This window comes from Onthophagus taurus, chromosome 1, assembly GCF_036711975.1.
Source record: "Onthophagus taurus isolate NC chromosome 1, IU_Otau_3.0, whole genome shotgun sequence".
In the NCBI taxonomy this organism is placed as follows: domain Eukaryota; kingdom Metazoa; phylum Arthropoda; class Insecta; order Coleoptera; family Scarabaeidae; genus Onthophagus; species Onthophagus taurus.
Window position 1 is genome coordinate 5,322,209 of NC_091966.1, and position 17,240 is coordinate 5,339,448.

General features: G+C 32.7%; 2 protein-coding genes across 5 annotated transcripts; one reads left to right on the forward strand and one right to left on the reverse strand.

Moving 5' to 3' along the window:
* Positions 1-7,104: 7,104 nt before the first annotated feature.
* LOC111424762 (U5 small nuclear ribonucleoprotein TSSC4) lies at positions 7,105-7,929 on the reverse strand. The gene has a single exon (XM_023058434.2). The coding sequence runs from the start codon at positions 7,843-7,845 to the stop codon at positions 7,216-7,218; it is 630 nt and encodes a 209-aa protein (XP_022914202.1). The 5' UTR covers positions 7,846-7,929; the 3' UTR covers positions 7,105-7,215.
* Positions 7,930-8,251: 322 nt separating this feature from the next.
* Positions 8,252-13,581, forward strand: LOC111424801 (microspherule protein Rcd5). Of its 4 annotated transcripts, none has more exons than XM_023058491.2 (5): positions 8,252-8,416; positions 8,469-8,556; positions 8,609-9,085; positions 12,745-13,265; positions 13,319-13,581. In XM_023058491.2, exons 1-5 carry the CDS (start codon positions 8,307-8,309, stop codon positions 13,524-13,526), a joined length of 1,404 nt encoding a protein of 467 aa, XP_022914259.1. In that variant the 5' UTR covers positions 8,252-8,306; the 3' UTR covers positions 13,527-13,581. The 4 variants fall into 4 exon arrangements, with proteins under 4 accessions (XP_022914259.1, XP_022914265.1, XP_022914272.1 ...); XM_023058497.2 differs by having other exon boundaries at positions 12,748-13,265; XM_023058504.2 differs by having other exon boundaries at positions 8,609-9,067.
* Positions 13,582-17,240: the final 3,659 nt, after the last annotated feature.

The following is a 17,240-nucleotide window of genomic DNA, read 5'->3' on the forward strand; positions in this document are numbered from 1 at the left end:
AGCTTTGAGTGACCTAACGAAGAAAGAAACAAAATATAAATGGAGGGTTGATCAGGAGGACGCTTTCAACGATTTGAAGGAAGCCCTCATCAAAGAACCTATATTACACCTTTTCAACCCAAGAGCAGAAAAAACGGAGCTGCACACAGATGCTAGTTCCTTGGGTTTAGCCGGTATTCTGCTACAGACACAGAGCGATGGGGATCGACATCCCGTTTATTATCTATCGAAGAAGACGAATGACGCCGAAAAGAACTATCATTCGTCAAAACTTGAACTATTGGCGATTGTGTACTGTCTAGAGAAGCTAAGATATCTTTTAATTGGCATTCCTGTAACTGTCTATACAGATTGTCAGGCAGTGGTATACCTGAACGTAAAGAAGACACAAAATCCGCAGATTGCGCGTTGGTTCAGTATCCTTCAAGAATATGATTTGGTGATCAGGTATAGACCGGGTTCTAAGATGGAACATGTGGATGCTTTGTCTCGAGCTCCAGTTGATAAGGAAAACGACAAAACAGATGAAATTTTAGACAGAGGAGAGGTGCTGAGTATCATGTCTGAAGAAGATCACATCACTGCAGTACAACACGCAGATAAAGATCTACAAAGAAGATTCAAGATTTTGCGTAAAAACGAAGAGGACCGGATGAAAGAAGAGAAACTATTGGTGCAGGGTTTTAAGGAAATCAAAGGCAGGTTAGTGAAGACTGTGAAAGTGAATAACGAAAACATAGACTTGTACGTACTTCCGAAATCCGTTCGTAAAAGTATAGCGGTAAAATATCACGACTTGCGAGGTCATTTCGGTTTAGAGAGAACCGTAAGTGCAATTTTAAAAAACTATTGGTTTCCGGGATTAAGACGTTACGTGAGAAAACATATTCGCGCGTGTGCCGAGTGTATTCTAAGTAAGGTACCAAGCGGACATAAAGCCGGGGAATTACATCCCATACCGAGCCCACAGAGGCCTTTCGAACGCGTTCATGTAGATCATCTGGGACCTTTTGTGCGAAGCGTGAGTGGTAACGTTCATTTATTGGTAGCAATCGACGCGTTGACTAAATTCGTTAAACTCTACCCAGTGCGAGATACGAAAACAAAAACAACGGTTCGGGCATTAGAAAAATTAATCGGAGATTTTGGGATTCCAAGACGAATAGTGTGCGATCGAGGAACGACATTTACCTCTGGTGAATTTGGACGGTTCGCGAATAGATACGGGATCCAAGTGACTTATAATTCGACTAGTTATCCCGCGGCAAACGGTCAGGTCGAACGGGTAAACAGAACTGTAGTACCGGTAATTATGTCGAATATGAGGGATAACGAGACTTGGGACAAAGGAATCTCGATGACAGAGAAAAATCTCAACAGTGCTGTAAACAAAACAACTAACCGTACACCATATGAAGCGTTATATGGGTATCTACCGAACTTTGCCGATGGAATGTTAACAGCTGAAGCGGGGCGAGAAATTTGGAAACCAGCGAAAGAAATGCAGGACGAGATTCGTAAAACAATTACCGAAGAGCAAGTCAAAATGAAAAGACGGGTAGATGGAAAGAGATTTTTGGGTGTTAAGTATGATGTTGGCGACGTAATATATATGCGAAGAAATCCGGTGGGAACAGGCGAGCCAACGAAGTTACAACCAAAATATAGAGGACCTCTTGTTATAACCGAGGTACTACCCTCCGATACATACCGGGTTGTAACGATAGAAAACAATAAATCCCATCGTTACGCTACCACCGCACATGTATCACAGCTGAAACTATATATAAATCACGAAGAAAGTGAGGATAGTTCGGATGAAGACGAAGATGAGATGGAATTCGCAGAAGAGAATTCGGGAGAAGACGTGGAAACAGTGGAATTAGAGGAAGGAAAAGAAGCGAAAGAAAGGACACCGGGAAATGCGAGTCAACGAACACGAAGACGTCCACAACGATTTAATGACTATGACGTAGATTACTTCGGTCAGGAGTCCGAAGATTTCAGGAGGGCCGAGTGTTAGGGATATTTTGTGTGCGGGAGATTTTGGGTTGGTAGTGCGGAGCGTAGGGTGGCAATGGAGTGATTCCCGCGCTCGAAAAGGTTCCGAGACGTTAGATAAAAACAGGTTTGAACAAGATGGAGAGTCGAACATGAGAGTTGGTGCGTGGCAGAGGTAAAAAGACGGGTATCGCGAGAAAAGACTTACAAAACGGGTGTGTTTTGAGAAGTATAAACGCTGAACTGAATTACATTGTTATTTTGTTTGAAGTTTCAATAAAGTTGTTGATTAGTTAAATTTACGTGAGGGTATTTATTTTATACTAGTTCTAGGTTTAGTGTTAATTCTAATAGTTGGTTCGATAATATACAAAAATCTACCGTTGAATAACAATTAAAACTAGAACTAAATTTTCGGGTTTAGCCGTGCGTCCTACTCACGGCTAAACCCAATACTTTCTAGTTCTAGGTCTAGTGTTAGTTCTAGTTTTACACCAACACTATCACTAGAACTAACACAAGACCTAGAACTAGAATCATTCGGGTTTAGCCGTCTTGAGAGACGTGCGGCTAAATCCGAATGCTTCTAGTTCTAGGTCTTGTGTTAGTTCGAGTTTTGCACTAGCACTAGAAGTAACACAAGGCCTAGAATTAGAATCATTCGGGTTTAGCAATCTTGAGAGGCGTGTTGCTAAATCAGAATGTTTCTAGTTCTTGGTCTAGTGTTAATTCGAGTTTTGCACTAGCATAATAGCATAGAATCAGTCGGGTTTAGTCATCTTGTGAGACGTGCGGCTAAATCCGAATGTTTCTAGTTCTCGGTCTAGGGTTAGTTCGAGTTTTGCACTAGCACTAGAACTAACACAAGAACTAGAATCGTTCATGCGTCTCTCCAAAGAAATTGTATACAGGGTGTCTCACGTAACTGGTTCGTTAGAACTTTTTTAGGTTCCACTATTCATAGAGGTTTGAAATTTTGGTAGTATGGGTTGTTCAGTCGGAACTTTCGATCTAAAATATTTTCAAGATGGCTGCCACTTCCGGTCTACCGGAAATAGACCATAACTTCGTTATTTTAAATGGAATGCTATAGTTTTTATTACACCTTTCAATTATACATAAAAAAATATGTTGACTTTGATAAAAGTTGTTGGTACCTACCATTTTTTGTTTTCGAGTTATTTTGATTTTAAGCTTTTTTTGGCAAATTTCACCATGCTCTTTAAAAGCCTATATCTCAGTTAACCTTCATTAAAGAAACCTCTAAATTGGCACGATTACTCTTCAGATGTTGCCAAATAGATTGTCATTTCTTGTATCAGAGTATCTTATACAGGGTGGTCAAAAATTGAATTACCGTTTCTCCATATTCAATGGCTAGAAAGTCGAAAATTTTAAATGGAATACCCTGTATTTTTTTACCCTATCAGAAAGGGAATTTAATTCTCTACAAATTATCTATAAACATTCCTACACCTATTTATTGTAGTTTCCCTGATATTGGGACATTAATCAAAGCATGCACGGAATGCGGGAAAACGTTTGATTTTTTTATTAGAAGGCAATGGAATTTTGACAGTTTTTGGTCCATATTTGTGTTATTGTTGTTGTTACTTACTTTTGATCACGAGTGAAAGTCATTGTATAGGTATCATGGCAAATTATTCCAACGCCGATATTTTAAATTTGTTTTATATTCATGGCAATGGCCTCCACGGTCTCGATTTAACGCCATTGGATTTTTATTTGTGGGGTCACTTAAAAAATCAAGTGTACAATTCACCGATCAACACACGACAAGAGTTGCGTGATAGAGTGATGCGTGCACTACGTACTATTGATGGCGACCAACTTCTACGGGCCACAACCGTAGAAGGCGAAAGAAGAGTTGAAAAATGTTTAATGGTGAATGGTCAGCATATCGAACAGTTTTAATTTTTTTATAGTTTTAAGTTTTTGTTTTTTTATATGTTATTCATTCTAATTTCTGTTATTAAATTGTTGTTTTTCATTGTTTCATTTATTCTTTTTGCTGTTGGTTATTTTTGGTAAATAAAAGCGAGTAAGCTAAAGGTTATTCAACCATAGTTAATTGAAGAAATAATACCAATAATAATTTAAATAAATTAAACGATGAACTGTCAAAATGTCTTGGCCTGCTAACAAAAACACAAACGGGTTTTGGGATTTTATGTCTGATTTTGATTAATTTTCCAATATCAGGGAAACTACAATAAATAGGTATAGGAATGTTTATAGATAATTTGTAGAGAATTAAATTCCCTTTCTGATAGGGTAAAGAAATATGGGGTGTTCCATTTAAAATTTTCGACTTTCTCCCAATTGAATATTGAGAAACGATAATTCAATTTTTGACCAGCCTGTATAAGATTCTCTGATACAACAAATGACAATCTATTTGGCAGCATCTGTAGAGTAGTCGTGCCAATGCAGAGCTTTTTTGAATGATCGTTAGCTGAGATATGGGCTTTTAAAGACCATGGTGAAATTTGTCAAAAAACACTTAAAATCAAAATAACTCGAAAACAAAAAACGCTAGGTACCAACAACTTTTATCAAAGTCAACATATTTTTTTACGTATAATTGAAAGGTGTAATAAAAACTATAGCATTCAATTTAAAATAACGAAGTTGTGGTCTACTTCCGGTAGACCGGAAGGGGTGGCCATCTTGAAAATATTTTAGATCGAAAGTTTAGAATGAACAACCCATGCTACCAAAATTTCAAACCACTACGAATAGTGGAACCTTAAAAAGTTCTAACGAACCAGTTACGTGAGACACCTGTATATAGAAGCCGCATCGCCTATGTTCGCCCGTATACCGGTTTGAAGCCAACGCAAGAGCATTTGTTTGGAAACAAAATTGACCTAGGTCAGAAAGAAATTGGTCAGACTTTATCCAGCGGCGTATCCAAAGATCATCCTAATTTCTTATATAAAATTACAATTAAAAATTAATTGTTAAACTAACTAGCACTTTTATAAATTGTAGAATACATTTTTTTCTATATCTTTGTCAAGTTTTAATAAGACTTGAAAGTATTAAATACAATAAATATAATGTAATTTTTTAAATTAATCAGAGGACGTAGAAACAATATACTTGGTAAATGACACAAGAATGTATGTAGTATTTTGATTGATAAAACTTATCAATATATCTAACTAAAAGTACTAGTATACTCTACATACAATATTTACAAAGAAAATATAAATAAATAAAAATGAAGAAAAACGAATCATTTATTGATTCGCAAATAGGTTTATTTATTTTAATGTATGCCTTGTTCTACGGGCAATAATATTAGGGAATGTTCGGCGATAATCGGCCACGTTCATTGTTTCAACCGGTTTCGACAAAGGTTGTTAGTAAACAAACTCGTGTTGCGTTGGCTTCAAGTTTTAGTGTTTACAACTGCTTCTATATACAGGTGTCTCACGTAACTGGTTCGTTAGAACTTTTTCATCTTCCACTATTCGTAGAGATTTGAAATTTTGGTAGCATGGGTTGTTCATTCGGAACTTTCGATCTAAAATATTTTCAAGATGGCCGCCACTTCCGGTCTACCGGAAGTAGACCATAACTTCGCCATTTTAAATGGAATGCTATAGTTTTTATTACACAGTTTAATTGTACGTAAAAAAATAGGTTGACTTTCATAAAAGTTATTGGTACCTAGCGTTTTTTGTTTTCGAGTTATTTTGGTTTTAAACTTTTTTTGGTAAATTTCAACATGCTCTTTAAAACTCCATATCTCAGCCAAAGTTCATTCAAAAAAGATCTACTTTGGCACGATTACTCTTCAGATGTTGTCAAATAGATTGCCATTTGTTGTATCGGAGTATCTTATACAGGATGGTCAAAAATTGAATTACTCGACTTGAGAAAGTCGAATATTTTAAATGGAACGCCCCATATTTTTTTAGGCTATCAGAAAGAGAATTTAATTCTCTACAAATTACCTATACACATTCCCATACCTATTTATTGTAGTTTGCCTCATATTGCGATATTTATTAAAACATGCATGAAATGCAGGTTTTTTTATTAGAAAGCTATCGAATGTTGACAGTTTTTGGTCCATGTTTGTATTATTGTTGCCATTAGTTAAAAGTTAGGTAAACCAACCCAACCCAACCTAACGACCATCACGAGGGAAAATTTCAAAAAATTGATAATGAATCTATTAGTTCTGGATATATCGAGACCAAAAGAAATCGCACATTTCCGGTCACCAGTGATGAAGACAACGAAATAAATAATTTAACGTATTTTATTGCGTTTCCAAATTCAATTTAATAACAAATTTATATTATAAATTTATATTTTTATTCAAATCTAATTTTTGTCATTAACTTTTTGTTTTAATAGTTTCATTTATTTGATCTTCTGTTTGTTATTTTTGATAAGTAAAAGCTAGTAAACTAAAAGATTATCAATCGTAGTTAATAGTACAAATAATAATAGAAATAAATTAAACAAAAAACTGTCAAAATGTTATGGCCTTCTAATAAAAATACAAACGGTTTCCTACATTTTCTGCATGTTTTGATAAATTTACGAATATGAGAGAAACTACAATAAATAAGTATAGGAATATTTATAGATAAATTGTAGAGAATTATATTCCCTTTCGTGTAGGCTAATAAAATATAGGGCGTTAAATATAAAATTTTCGACTTTCTCCCCATTGAATATGGAGAAACGGTAATTCAATTTTTGACCACCTGTATAAGATACTCTGATACAATATATGACAATCTATTTGAGAACCGGAAGTGGCAGCCATCTTGAAAATATTTTAGATCGAAAGTTCCGACTGAACAACCCATACTACCAAAATTTCAAAACTGTATGAATACTGGAACCTAAAAAAGTTCTAACAAACCAGTTACGTGAGACACCTGTATACAATTTCTTTGCGTCTCTCAAGACGGATAATCTCGAATGTTTCTAGTTCTAGCGTTAATTCTAGTTTTAGTTCAATAATCATATCAATATACAATAATCTAGCGCTGAATAACAAAGAAAACTAGAACTAACACTAAATTTAGAACTCTGGGCGGAACTAAGGCTGCCTTCACTTAAATATTTATATATTTAAAAGAAAAATACATTCTAATTTGAATTTTATTACATCCTTACTCTAACTTACACCTAAAATAAACCATCTTAATTCAATTAAAACTCTTAAGTATTTTCTTCCTCATCTTGATCTTCTTGCATCAAATGACTCAACTTTAACTCTTTATCCCCAAAGCCTTTGTTTTCCTTTTTAACGCCCCTCTTTTCTTTTTTAACCTTTTCTCCAATAACATACTCGGGCATCACCAGTTTTGAATTTTCAAAAATATTTTTCTCCACATCCTCATTTTTCTCAATAGAAATCATAGCGGATTTTTTAAAACAAATACTTTCAGATTCACATTTTTTCTCTGTTTCTTCCTCTTCCTTTCGTTTCTCAATCTCTTTTAAAAACGATAACGCAGCACTTTTATTAGCCCTTTCTGACATATCTTCATCTCGGACATCGTTCAATGTATATTTAGTCCATTTTTTGGGATTAATTTGATAATCAGGACGACGACGGGATGGTAAACATCTTCTTATTGGTGCTTCTGGGGTTTTAAATATACTTTTTTTACCTTTGTAGGTTTTCATTGACGATTTTTCTTTATGACCTGAACCAACCCTATCTTTATGGTCTATGTATTTTTCGAGGGGGATGGTTGTTTTTACTTTATCCAATTCAGCGAATAGGTCTTTTTGTTTATCTTTAAATGTTTGACTTTCAGGGTTTAATTGTAAAGACCAATTCATTTTATTTTCTGATAAATATGCAATATAAATAAATGGGTGCTTGTCAAAATTTATTTTTGAGGTTAAGAATTTTACGATTCTTTTTAAATTTTAATACACGTTAAAATTTTATAACAAAGTGTTTTATTTTTAATTACACATCTATCTATTTATTTATTTAAAACAAATATAAATTAATAATGTATTTGTTATGATATGATCCCATAATTAATAGAGATATCACCCGATAGATGGCAAACTTTATTTTCATAAAAGCCAAAAATTTAAGTAATAATCGTTTTACAATTTCTTACCTTTTTTAATTTTGTTTAAATTATTGAATTAAATTTAATATAGTATAATTTCTGTCTTTAAAAATTAATTTTATATAATTATTAACTTTTAGGGTTTAGACAAATACCAACTTAAAAAAAAATCAAAATCCTTTTATAATTAGAAGAGCAAGGTCAGTATTGTTTTCGATGAATTCCACTTTAGATTCATCAGATTATCTTCAACCTGATAAACAAGAAGTTTATTCACCACAAATGCCATCCTACCACGATATTTCAGACGTTACAAAACGTAGAAGGTAAAAATAAAAAAAAATCTAACCTCACTTTATACATTCTTAATTTTCACAGCTCAAATCGTTCGATTAAACGTAAGAAATTCGATGATGAACTTGTGGAATACAGCCTTGGGCTCCCCTCTCAAGTTGCTGCTGTTAAGGTATTAATTTTGAGTTTAAAATCATAATTTATGAGATGTAATAAAATTGTAGACACCTCGTTCAAGAACTCAGCCTTCTCACACAGCTGAAACACCATTACCAGCACCTACAACGCCTCAAGTTCCGGTACCTAGCACCTCAACTCAAGTTGAAATAAAACGTCGTCCTCCATCTAAATCTTTTAGCAGTAAACGTAATAGAAAAGGTCGCCAACAAAATCAAGTTGCTACTAAAGATTTGGGGCGGTGGAAACCAACAGATGATTTGGCGTTAATTATTGGAATTCAGCAAACTAATGACTTGAAAATGGTTCATTTGGGGACGAAATTTTCGTGTCGTTTTACTGTACAAGAACTTCAACAGCGATGGTATGCTTTATTGTACGATCATGCTGTTTCTCGTGTTGCTGTGGCTGCTATGAGGAATTTACATCCTGATATGGTAGCTGCTATACAAGAGAGAGCTCTTTGGAGTACTCAGGAAGAGCAATTGCTCGGTTCAATCAAATCAGTTAGTTCAGACAAGTTTGTTAGTTATCATTTTGTTGATGTTCTTTTTAGTTTAACCCTTTGTGTCCCGAAGGTACTTTAAAGTACCGGTAGTTTTAAACACTCATTTTAAACTGTAGTCATCTATTTGGCGCATTTAGAGCTGTTGGTACTTTCTATTATATAAGAAAGAATCTGTATAAAAAATGATAGAGTTTTTAGGTATATTACTTATTCATCCAGATGTGAGGTTAGAAGTTTAGTGAAAAGTGGTCTGTTGAATTTTGTTGTTCAAAAAGGTATCTCTTTGATAAATGGTTATTAGGTGTGATTATTACAGACCATTTTAAAAAGAAAGAATTGAGCTTTAATTTAAAATAAGTCTCATTCCTTAATTTCAATAAATACGGCTTCCAGGAATTTTTAAATTAGCATCTTTTTTGATACTTTTAGGTTATACGAAATTGTAAGTTTTGTTTCTACATTTTTTTTCTCAATATTTTTCCAATCCAACCTAACAATTATTATACATCATTGTGAAGAAAAAGCTTTGAGCTTTAATTTAGAATAAGCCTCATTCCTTAATTTCAATAAATACGGCTTCCAGGAATTTTTAAATTAGCATCTTTTTTGACACTTTTAGGTTATACGAAAATGTAAGTTTTATTGCAACATTTTTTTTTCTCAATATTTTTCCAGTCCAACCCAATAATTATTATACATCATTGTAAAGAGAAAGCTTTGAGCTTTAATTTAGAATAAGCCCCATTCCTTAATTTCAATAAATACGGCGTCCACGAATTTTTAAATTAGCATCTTTTTTGACACTTTTAGGTTATATGAAAATGTAAGTTTTGTTTCAACATATTTTTTCTAAATATTTTTCCAATCCAACCCAACAATTATTATACATCATTGTAAAGAGAAAGCTTTGAGCTTTAATTTAGAATAAGCCTCATTTCTTAATTTCAATAAATACGGATTCCAAGAATTTTTAAATTAGCATCTTTTTTGACACTTTTAGGTTATATGAAAATGTAAGTTTTGTTTCAACTTTTTTTTTTCTCAACATTTTTCCAATCCAACCCAACAATTATTACACATCATTTTAAAGAGAAAGCTTTGAGCTTTAATTTAGAATAAGCCTCATTCCTTAATTTCAATAAATACGGCTTCCAGGAATTTTTAAATTAGCATCTTTTTTGACACTTTTAGGTTATACGAAAATGTAAGTTTTGTTTCAACATTTTTTTTCTCAATATTTTTTCAATCCAACCCAACAATTATTATACATCATTGTAAAGAGAAAGCTTTGAGCTTTAATTTAGAATAAGCCCCATTCCTTAATTTCAATAAATACGGCGTCCACGAATTTTTAAATTAGCATCTTTTTTGACACTTTTAGGTTATATGAAAATGTAAGTTTTGTTTCAACATATTTTTTCTAAATATTTTTCCAATCCAACCCAACAATTATTATACATCATTGTAAAGAGAAAGCTTTGAGCTTTAATTTAGAATAAGCCTCATTTCTTAATTTCAATAAATACGGATTCCAAGAATTTTTAAATTAGCATCTTTTTTGACACTTTTAGGTTATATGAAAATGTAAGTTTTGTTTCAACATTTTTTTTCTCAATATTTTTGCAATCCAACCCGACAATTATTATACATCATTGTAAACAGAAAGCTTTGAGCTTTAATTTAGAATAAGCCTCATTCCTTAATTTCAATAAATACGGCTTCCAGGAATTTTTAAATTAGCATCTTTTTTGACACTTTTAGGTTATATGAAAATGTAAGTTTTGTTTCAACATTTTTTTTCTCAATATTTTTGCAATCCAACCCGACAATTATTATACATCATTGTAAACAGAAAGCTTTGAGCTTTAATTTGGATTAAGCCTCATTCCTTAATTTCAATAAATACGGCTTTCACGAATTTTTAAATTAGCATCTTTTTTGACACTTTTAGGTTATACGAAAATGTAAGTTTTGTTTCAACATTTTTTTTCTCAATATTTTTCCAATCCAACCCAACAATTATTATAAATCATTTTAAAGAGAAAGCTTTGAGCTTTAATTTAGAATAAGCCCCATTCCTTAATTTCAATAAATACGGCTTTCAGGAATTTTTAACTTAGCATCTTTTTTGACACTTTTAGGTTATACGAAAATGTAAGTTTTGTTTCAACATTTTTTTTCTCAATGTTTTTCCAATCCAACCCATCAATTATTATACATAATTTTAAAGAGAAAGCTTTGTGCTTTAATTTAGAATAAGCCTCATTCCTTAATTTCAATAAATACGGCTTCCAGGAATTTTTAAATTAGCATCTTTTTTGACACTTTTAGGTTATAGGAAAATGTAAGTTTTGTTTCAACATTTTTTTTCTCAATATTTTCCAATCCAACCCAACAATTATTATACATCATTGTAAAGAGAAAGCTTTGAGCTTTAATTTAGAATAAGCCTCATTCCTTAATTTCAATAAATACAGCTTCCAGAAATTTTTAACTTAGCATCTTTTTTGACACTTTTAGGTTATACGAAAATGTAAGTTTTGTTTCAACATTTTTTTTCTCAATGTTTTTCCAATCCAACCCAACAATTATTATACATCATTGTGAAGAAAAAGCTTTGAGCTTTAATTTAGAATAAGCCTCATTCCTTAATTTCAATAAATACGGCTTCCAGGAATTTTTAAATTAGCATCTTTTTTGACACTTTTAGGTTATACGAAAATGTAAGTTTTGTTTCAACATTTTTTTTCTCAATTTTATCTCAACAATTATTATACATCATTGTAAAGAGAAAGCTTTGAGCTTTAATTTAGAATAAGTCTCATTCCTTAATTTCTATAAATCCGGCTTCCAGGAATGTTTAAATTAGCATCTTTTTTGACACTTTTAGGTTATATGAAAATGTAAGTTTTGTTTCAACTTTTTTTTCTCAATATTTTTCCAATCCAACCCAATAATTATTATTCATCATTGTAAAGAGAAAGCTTTGAGCTTTAATTTAAAATAAGTCTCATTCCTTAATTTCAATAAATACGGCTTCCAGGAATTTTTGAATTTGCATCTTTTTTGACACTTAGATTACGCGAAAATGTTAGTTTTTGCTCAATATGTTTTTTCTCAATATTCTATCAGATTTCCGTCGTTCTGTAAATACAGGTCTGATAAATAAATATTCAAATTTACTGCATCCCCGAAAATGTCATAGCGCAAGGTCAAAAGAAAGACGAAGTTGTGAAAATTGTTCTGCCAAAGCCAGACCCCACTCAAAATGTACTGCGTGCAATGTTTATTTATATTGTAATGAAAGAAAGAACTGTTTTTTTGAATGTCATAATGTGATTTAGATAAAGCAAGTGTTACTTATTTTCTAACGTAATAAAAAATGTATTATTTTTATATTAGCAATAATAGTTTTTGCATACTGAAAATATATTTTAATGCTTGACGGTACTCTCAAGTACCATTATCCCCCTGGAATGGGGGGATTGCATATTTTGCTAAAATTGATTCCAAAGGCCTCTACTGAGTGTATTTTGATAGCGTTTTAATTCTTTCACAAAGTTTCAAAATTTTCGACTTCTTGGAACACAAAGGGTTAATCAATTTATTATTTATAAAAAGATCACTATTAAAATTAAAATTTTAGAACTTACTCTAAATTTGATTTCTTTTTAGCAGGCAAATCCGGATATTTCAGTTTTTGTAAATCTCTTGGCTGAGCATCCAGACGTTTTTCATTCAGCTAGAACCCCGATCGCCCTTCAAAGACACTGGGGAAGCATGCGTCTTTATCATTTACTTCCCGATCAAAACTTGATTGCTTTGCCTTCTGCTACAAAGCCTTGTTTAGCTTTTAGCGACGCTGAAGATATGATTCAAGATCAGGAATTAAGCGAACCCCCAGACGAAGCTTTAGATAGGGAAATGCGTCTACAACAAAGACGTAGTATTAAAGAAATTCGTCAGTTGGAGAATGAAATTGGTCGTTGGAACGTTTTGGTTGATAGTGTCACGGGGGTTTGTCCTGGAGAAATGGATGGTAAAACTTTGGCGGTTTTAAGGGGGCGAATGGTTCGATATTTAATGCGTAGCCGTGAAATTACTATTGGAAGATCCGCGAAGGGGCATAATGTTGATATCGATTTATTTTTGGAAGGAGCTGCTCATAAAGTTAGTAGAAGACAAGGAACTTTACGGTAATTTAAATCTATTAAAAATATTTTTGTATTAATTTTTTCTTTTAATTTAGGTTGAGAAATACCGGCGAGTTTTATTTATCATCCGAAGGAAGGAGGCCGATTTTCGTTGATGGTCGTCCGATTACAACTGGAAATAAAGTTCGACTTTACGATAATTCGGTTATTGAAATAGCTACACTTAGATTTATTTTTTGTATTAATCAAGATTTGATAAGAGTGATTCATAATGAGTCTGTTAGGTTAAATATTCCTCCATAAATCTACTTAAGGGGGGAATCTTTTTTTCTATTAAATAAAGTAATATCTTTCAGAATTTTTAGCTCCCAAATTATGTGCTCTTCCAATTTAATCTTTTGCCTAAATTTATAACATATATTTATTTATTTAAAAACACATTTGTTTATAAAAAATAATGCCTGCTATGTCCTTCAACAACATTGTCGCGTGAAGTGTCTAAATCGTTGGTTGCCACGATATCTATCTTTGAAATGATCACTATTCATCAAGTGGTTTTTCTCTTCTATATACAGATACAGGGTGGTTCAAATTCGACGTCCGAATAGGCTAACTTGGAAACTATAAGAGTTAGAAAAAAAATTTTTCGGTTTTAGATTTTGAGGTATCACAATTTTCGTTTTTTTAAATGGAAACAACCACTGATTATTCGCTTATTAAATTCGTTATTTTTTTCTGATTACAAACATATAGGGTTTGACAGATCTATTTCTTATTGTTTTACAATAAAGCTAAAAATGAACTGTTTTTTAGTGTCCTCAAAGAAATTAAATTTACAGTTTCCTGTAAATTGTAACTAAAAATTAAAAAACCGTATTTCTAATATTTGAAACAAATACATTTGTTTAACTATTTAATTTATATTTGTTTTACACAAAAATTGGAATAGATTGCATTATTTTACATTTTTTATTAATATTTAATATTATTATTAAATGACTTAACATATTATAGATAGATAGCGCTCATATATTTTTTAAATTAAAATAAACAGCAACATTTGTTTGTATTCAAAAATTTTCTGAAGGGTCAAATTAAAAATCCTGTTTTTTAAGATGGATTACAAAAATTTGAACGTGCTAGAATGTTACATATTAGAAAATGAAGTAAATTTTATATACATTTTTAGTAGAATAATTTCTAGTTATAGTACCTTAATTTACAGGAAACTGTAAATTTAATTTCTTTGACGACACTAAAAAAAGTTTGTTTTTAGCTTTATTCTAAAACAATAAGAAATAGACCTATCTAATCCCATATTTTTGTAATCAGAAAAAAATAACGAATTTAATAAGCGAATAATCAGTGGTTGTTTTTCCATTTAAAAAAAATATGCAGCATTATACATATCTTCAACAGAATTTGGATGTCTCCTTGTAGCTAACCCATAGTAAATCGTTAGTCCTTTTATTAATCTGTCTGTCAACTTATTCTCTCCACCAAGTTTTTTATGTTTTTTCACGTTTCCCAGTCGTGCGCCCATGCGCTTTTCAACATGACCTATGCATTCTTTTTTTTTATTAATGTAAAGTTATCGCCATAAGGATTCGTAGCCAACAAAGCTTTAAAAGTTGCTGTGTCGCCATCGCCAATACAATTTGTATACCTCACTTCATACCACTCCCAAGATCTTTGAAACATCTCTTTTATACCATCCACCTTCAGCTTATCAGCCGATCCTTCATGATTGCCGAACAATTCTCTTCATGTTCATCCATCCAAGTATTGTATTCCTTAGTCTTAGTCCCAGATCTTCATTCAAGATAGATCACTTTTCCACTATACTTTCCTATAAGAATCGCCATTCCAAATAATTATTTCTTGACCTAGAGTTGTTCGCTGAAGTCTAATGACAGGCTCAGGTGCAGTCGTCGGCCTGCATTCTGTTTCGTCTTCGGTATCGGAGACAAACACACCATCACTATCCTCTGTGCTTCCTTCGATAGGTTCGTTTGTTTTTTTTTTTTTTTTTTAATTACAGTTTTTATTGGATGAACATTTTATTACATGTTATGCACAATATTTGTAGTTTAGAATTAGTGTTTTATTCATTATACTGTATGAGGTTATTCACTTGTCTCCTCTTCGCTACTTCCATCGTTAGTTAATTGGTCTTGTGGCATTTTTCTTTTAAGACGTACATGGATGTTTTTCTTCCCTAACTTATAGTGTGTTGCTCCTTCGCAGTTTTTTAAGTTTTCAAAGAACTTCACGTTAAGCCGTTTGATGAAAGTTGTCACTGTAGGTATGTTTAATTCTTTATGAAGTTGGTCATTTCTAACGAACCACGGTGCATTTGTTGCAATCCTTAAAACTTTATTTTGAAAAGTCTGCAATTTCCGCAAATTGGTTTTGGAGGTATTTGACCATACACAGCTGGCGTATGTTAATAGCGATCTCAACAATGATTTATAAAGTAGGAGGGTGCATTCTATTTTTAGTTGGGATTTTCGATTTATGAGGGGATAAAGTTGGTTTAACCGTACATTTGCCTCATTGAGTTTTCGGTTGATATGAAAGCCCCAGTGAAGCCTCGTGTCGAGATATACTCCAAGATATTTAACAGCCTCGGTTGACCATTCTACACCTTCATTGTTAATTGATATTTCTGGTAGCTCTCGGAATCTTCTTAACGTGAACATCTTCAATTGTGTTTTAGCCGGATTTACCATAATTCCCCATTTATTGGCCCATCTGCATACGATATTGATATCATTTTGTAGTGCGTCAGTTGTTTCCATGATGTTGTTTCTCTGGCTGATAATAGCGGTGTCGTCAGCAAACATTGATAGTATTCCTGAAACGGTTGGTATATCGTGCACATATATATTAAATAGCAAGGGGGCCAACACGCTGCCTTGAGGTACTCCGGCTTCTATAGATTTAATTGTTGATAATTCGTTATTGATTTTGATTTGGAACGTTCGTTTATCAAGTAATGAGAATAATATAGCTGTTAAATATGATGGTAGTTTTAGGTGTAGTAGTTTGTATTTAAGGCCTTCTAACCAAACTTTATCGAACGCTTGGGCGAAGTCTAGGAAAGCTACCGCTGTGTATTGCTTTGCTTCAAATCCCTTTTCAATAGCTTCACTAAGTCTTAGTAGTTGATGACACGTTGAATGGTTATTTTTGAATCCAAACTGAAATGACGGAATAGTCCTTTCTATCACTAATTCTGTTTTTAGTCGGCTTTGGATGATCTTTTCTAAAATCTTTGATAAAACTGTTAGTAAACTAATAGGACGATAACCGTCCATACAACTGTGATTTTTTCCAGGCTTCGGAAAGACTACGATTTGGGCATGTTTCCATTTATCTGGAAAATACCCAATTCTCAGACATCCATTAAATAGAGTTGTTAAAAAAACTAACATTTTATTGCTGAGTTGTTTTAAAATAACTCTTATTGCTGGGTTCGTTTGTAGTTGCCTTTCTTTGTTCCCCCATTTCTGTTACTTCAGAATTGGTTAATTTGTAATTATGGGCAATAAAAGTAATTTTTCCAGCCTATTCCTTTTCTTGCTATGTATCCACGAAAATGTGCTAAATATCTATACTGGATTCATGGACTTGTAGTAACTTCCTTGCGATTAAATATCTTTTAAGTTATTGTATCTTCCTCTGATGTGCAAAAATTTTAAATGCTACGTATAATTTTTAGTTCTATTTTAGAGAGTGCACTTTGTGGATCATCGGATACCTATTGTTATTAGTGAAACAATAGGATCCAGAATGTCATGAATTTGTTGTATTGTGCCCAGAAAGTGTCATCTAGTAAACGAGTTTTTATATCTTTATCCAACGACGTTACTTTTTCGTGAACAACTAACGTTTGAGACTAACTTTGTTGGATATTAAGCTTTCCATGCAGTAAAGATGGCTTCCCGAGCGCGTTTTTCGTGGTAGTTTCAAACTAACTTTACACTCCTTCGTTTTGCTTACTTCCACAAGTAG

Excerpts from the sequence above, each read along its gene's own strand:
- LOC111424801 (XM_023058491.2), top strand. The coding sequence starts at position 8,307 with ATGAATTCCACTTTAGATTCATCAGATTATCTTCAACCTGATAAACAA. Across the intron at positions 8,417-8,468 it reads GACGTTACAAAACGTAGAAG|CTCAAATCGTTCGATTAAAC; the intron begins GTAAAAATAAAA and ends TAATTTTCACAG. Across the intron at positions 9,086-12,744 it reads CAGTTAGTTCAGACAAGTTT|CAGGCAAATCCGGATATTTC; the intron begins GTTAGTTATCAT and ends ATTTCTTTTTAG.
- LOC111424762 (XM_023058434.2), bottom strand. The coding sequence starts at position 7,845 with ATGAATTGGTCTTTACAATTAAACCCTGAAAGTCAAACATTTAAAGAT.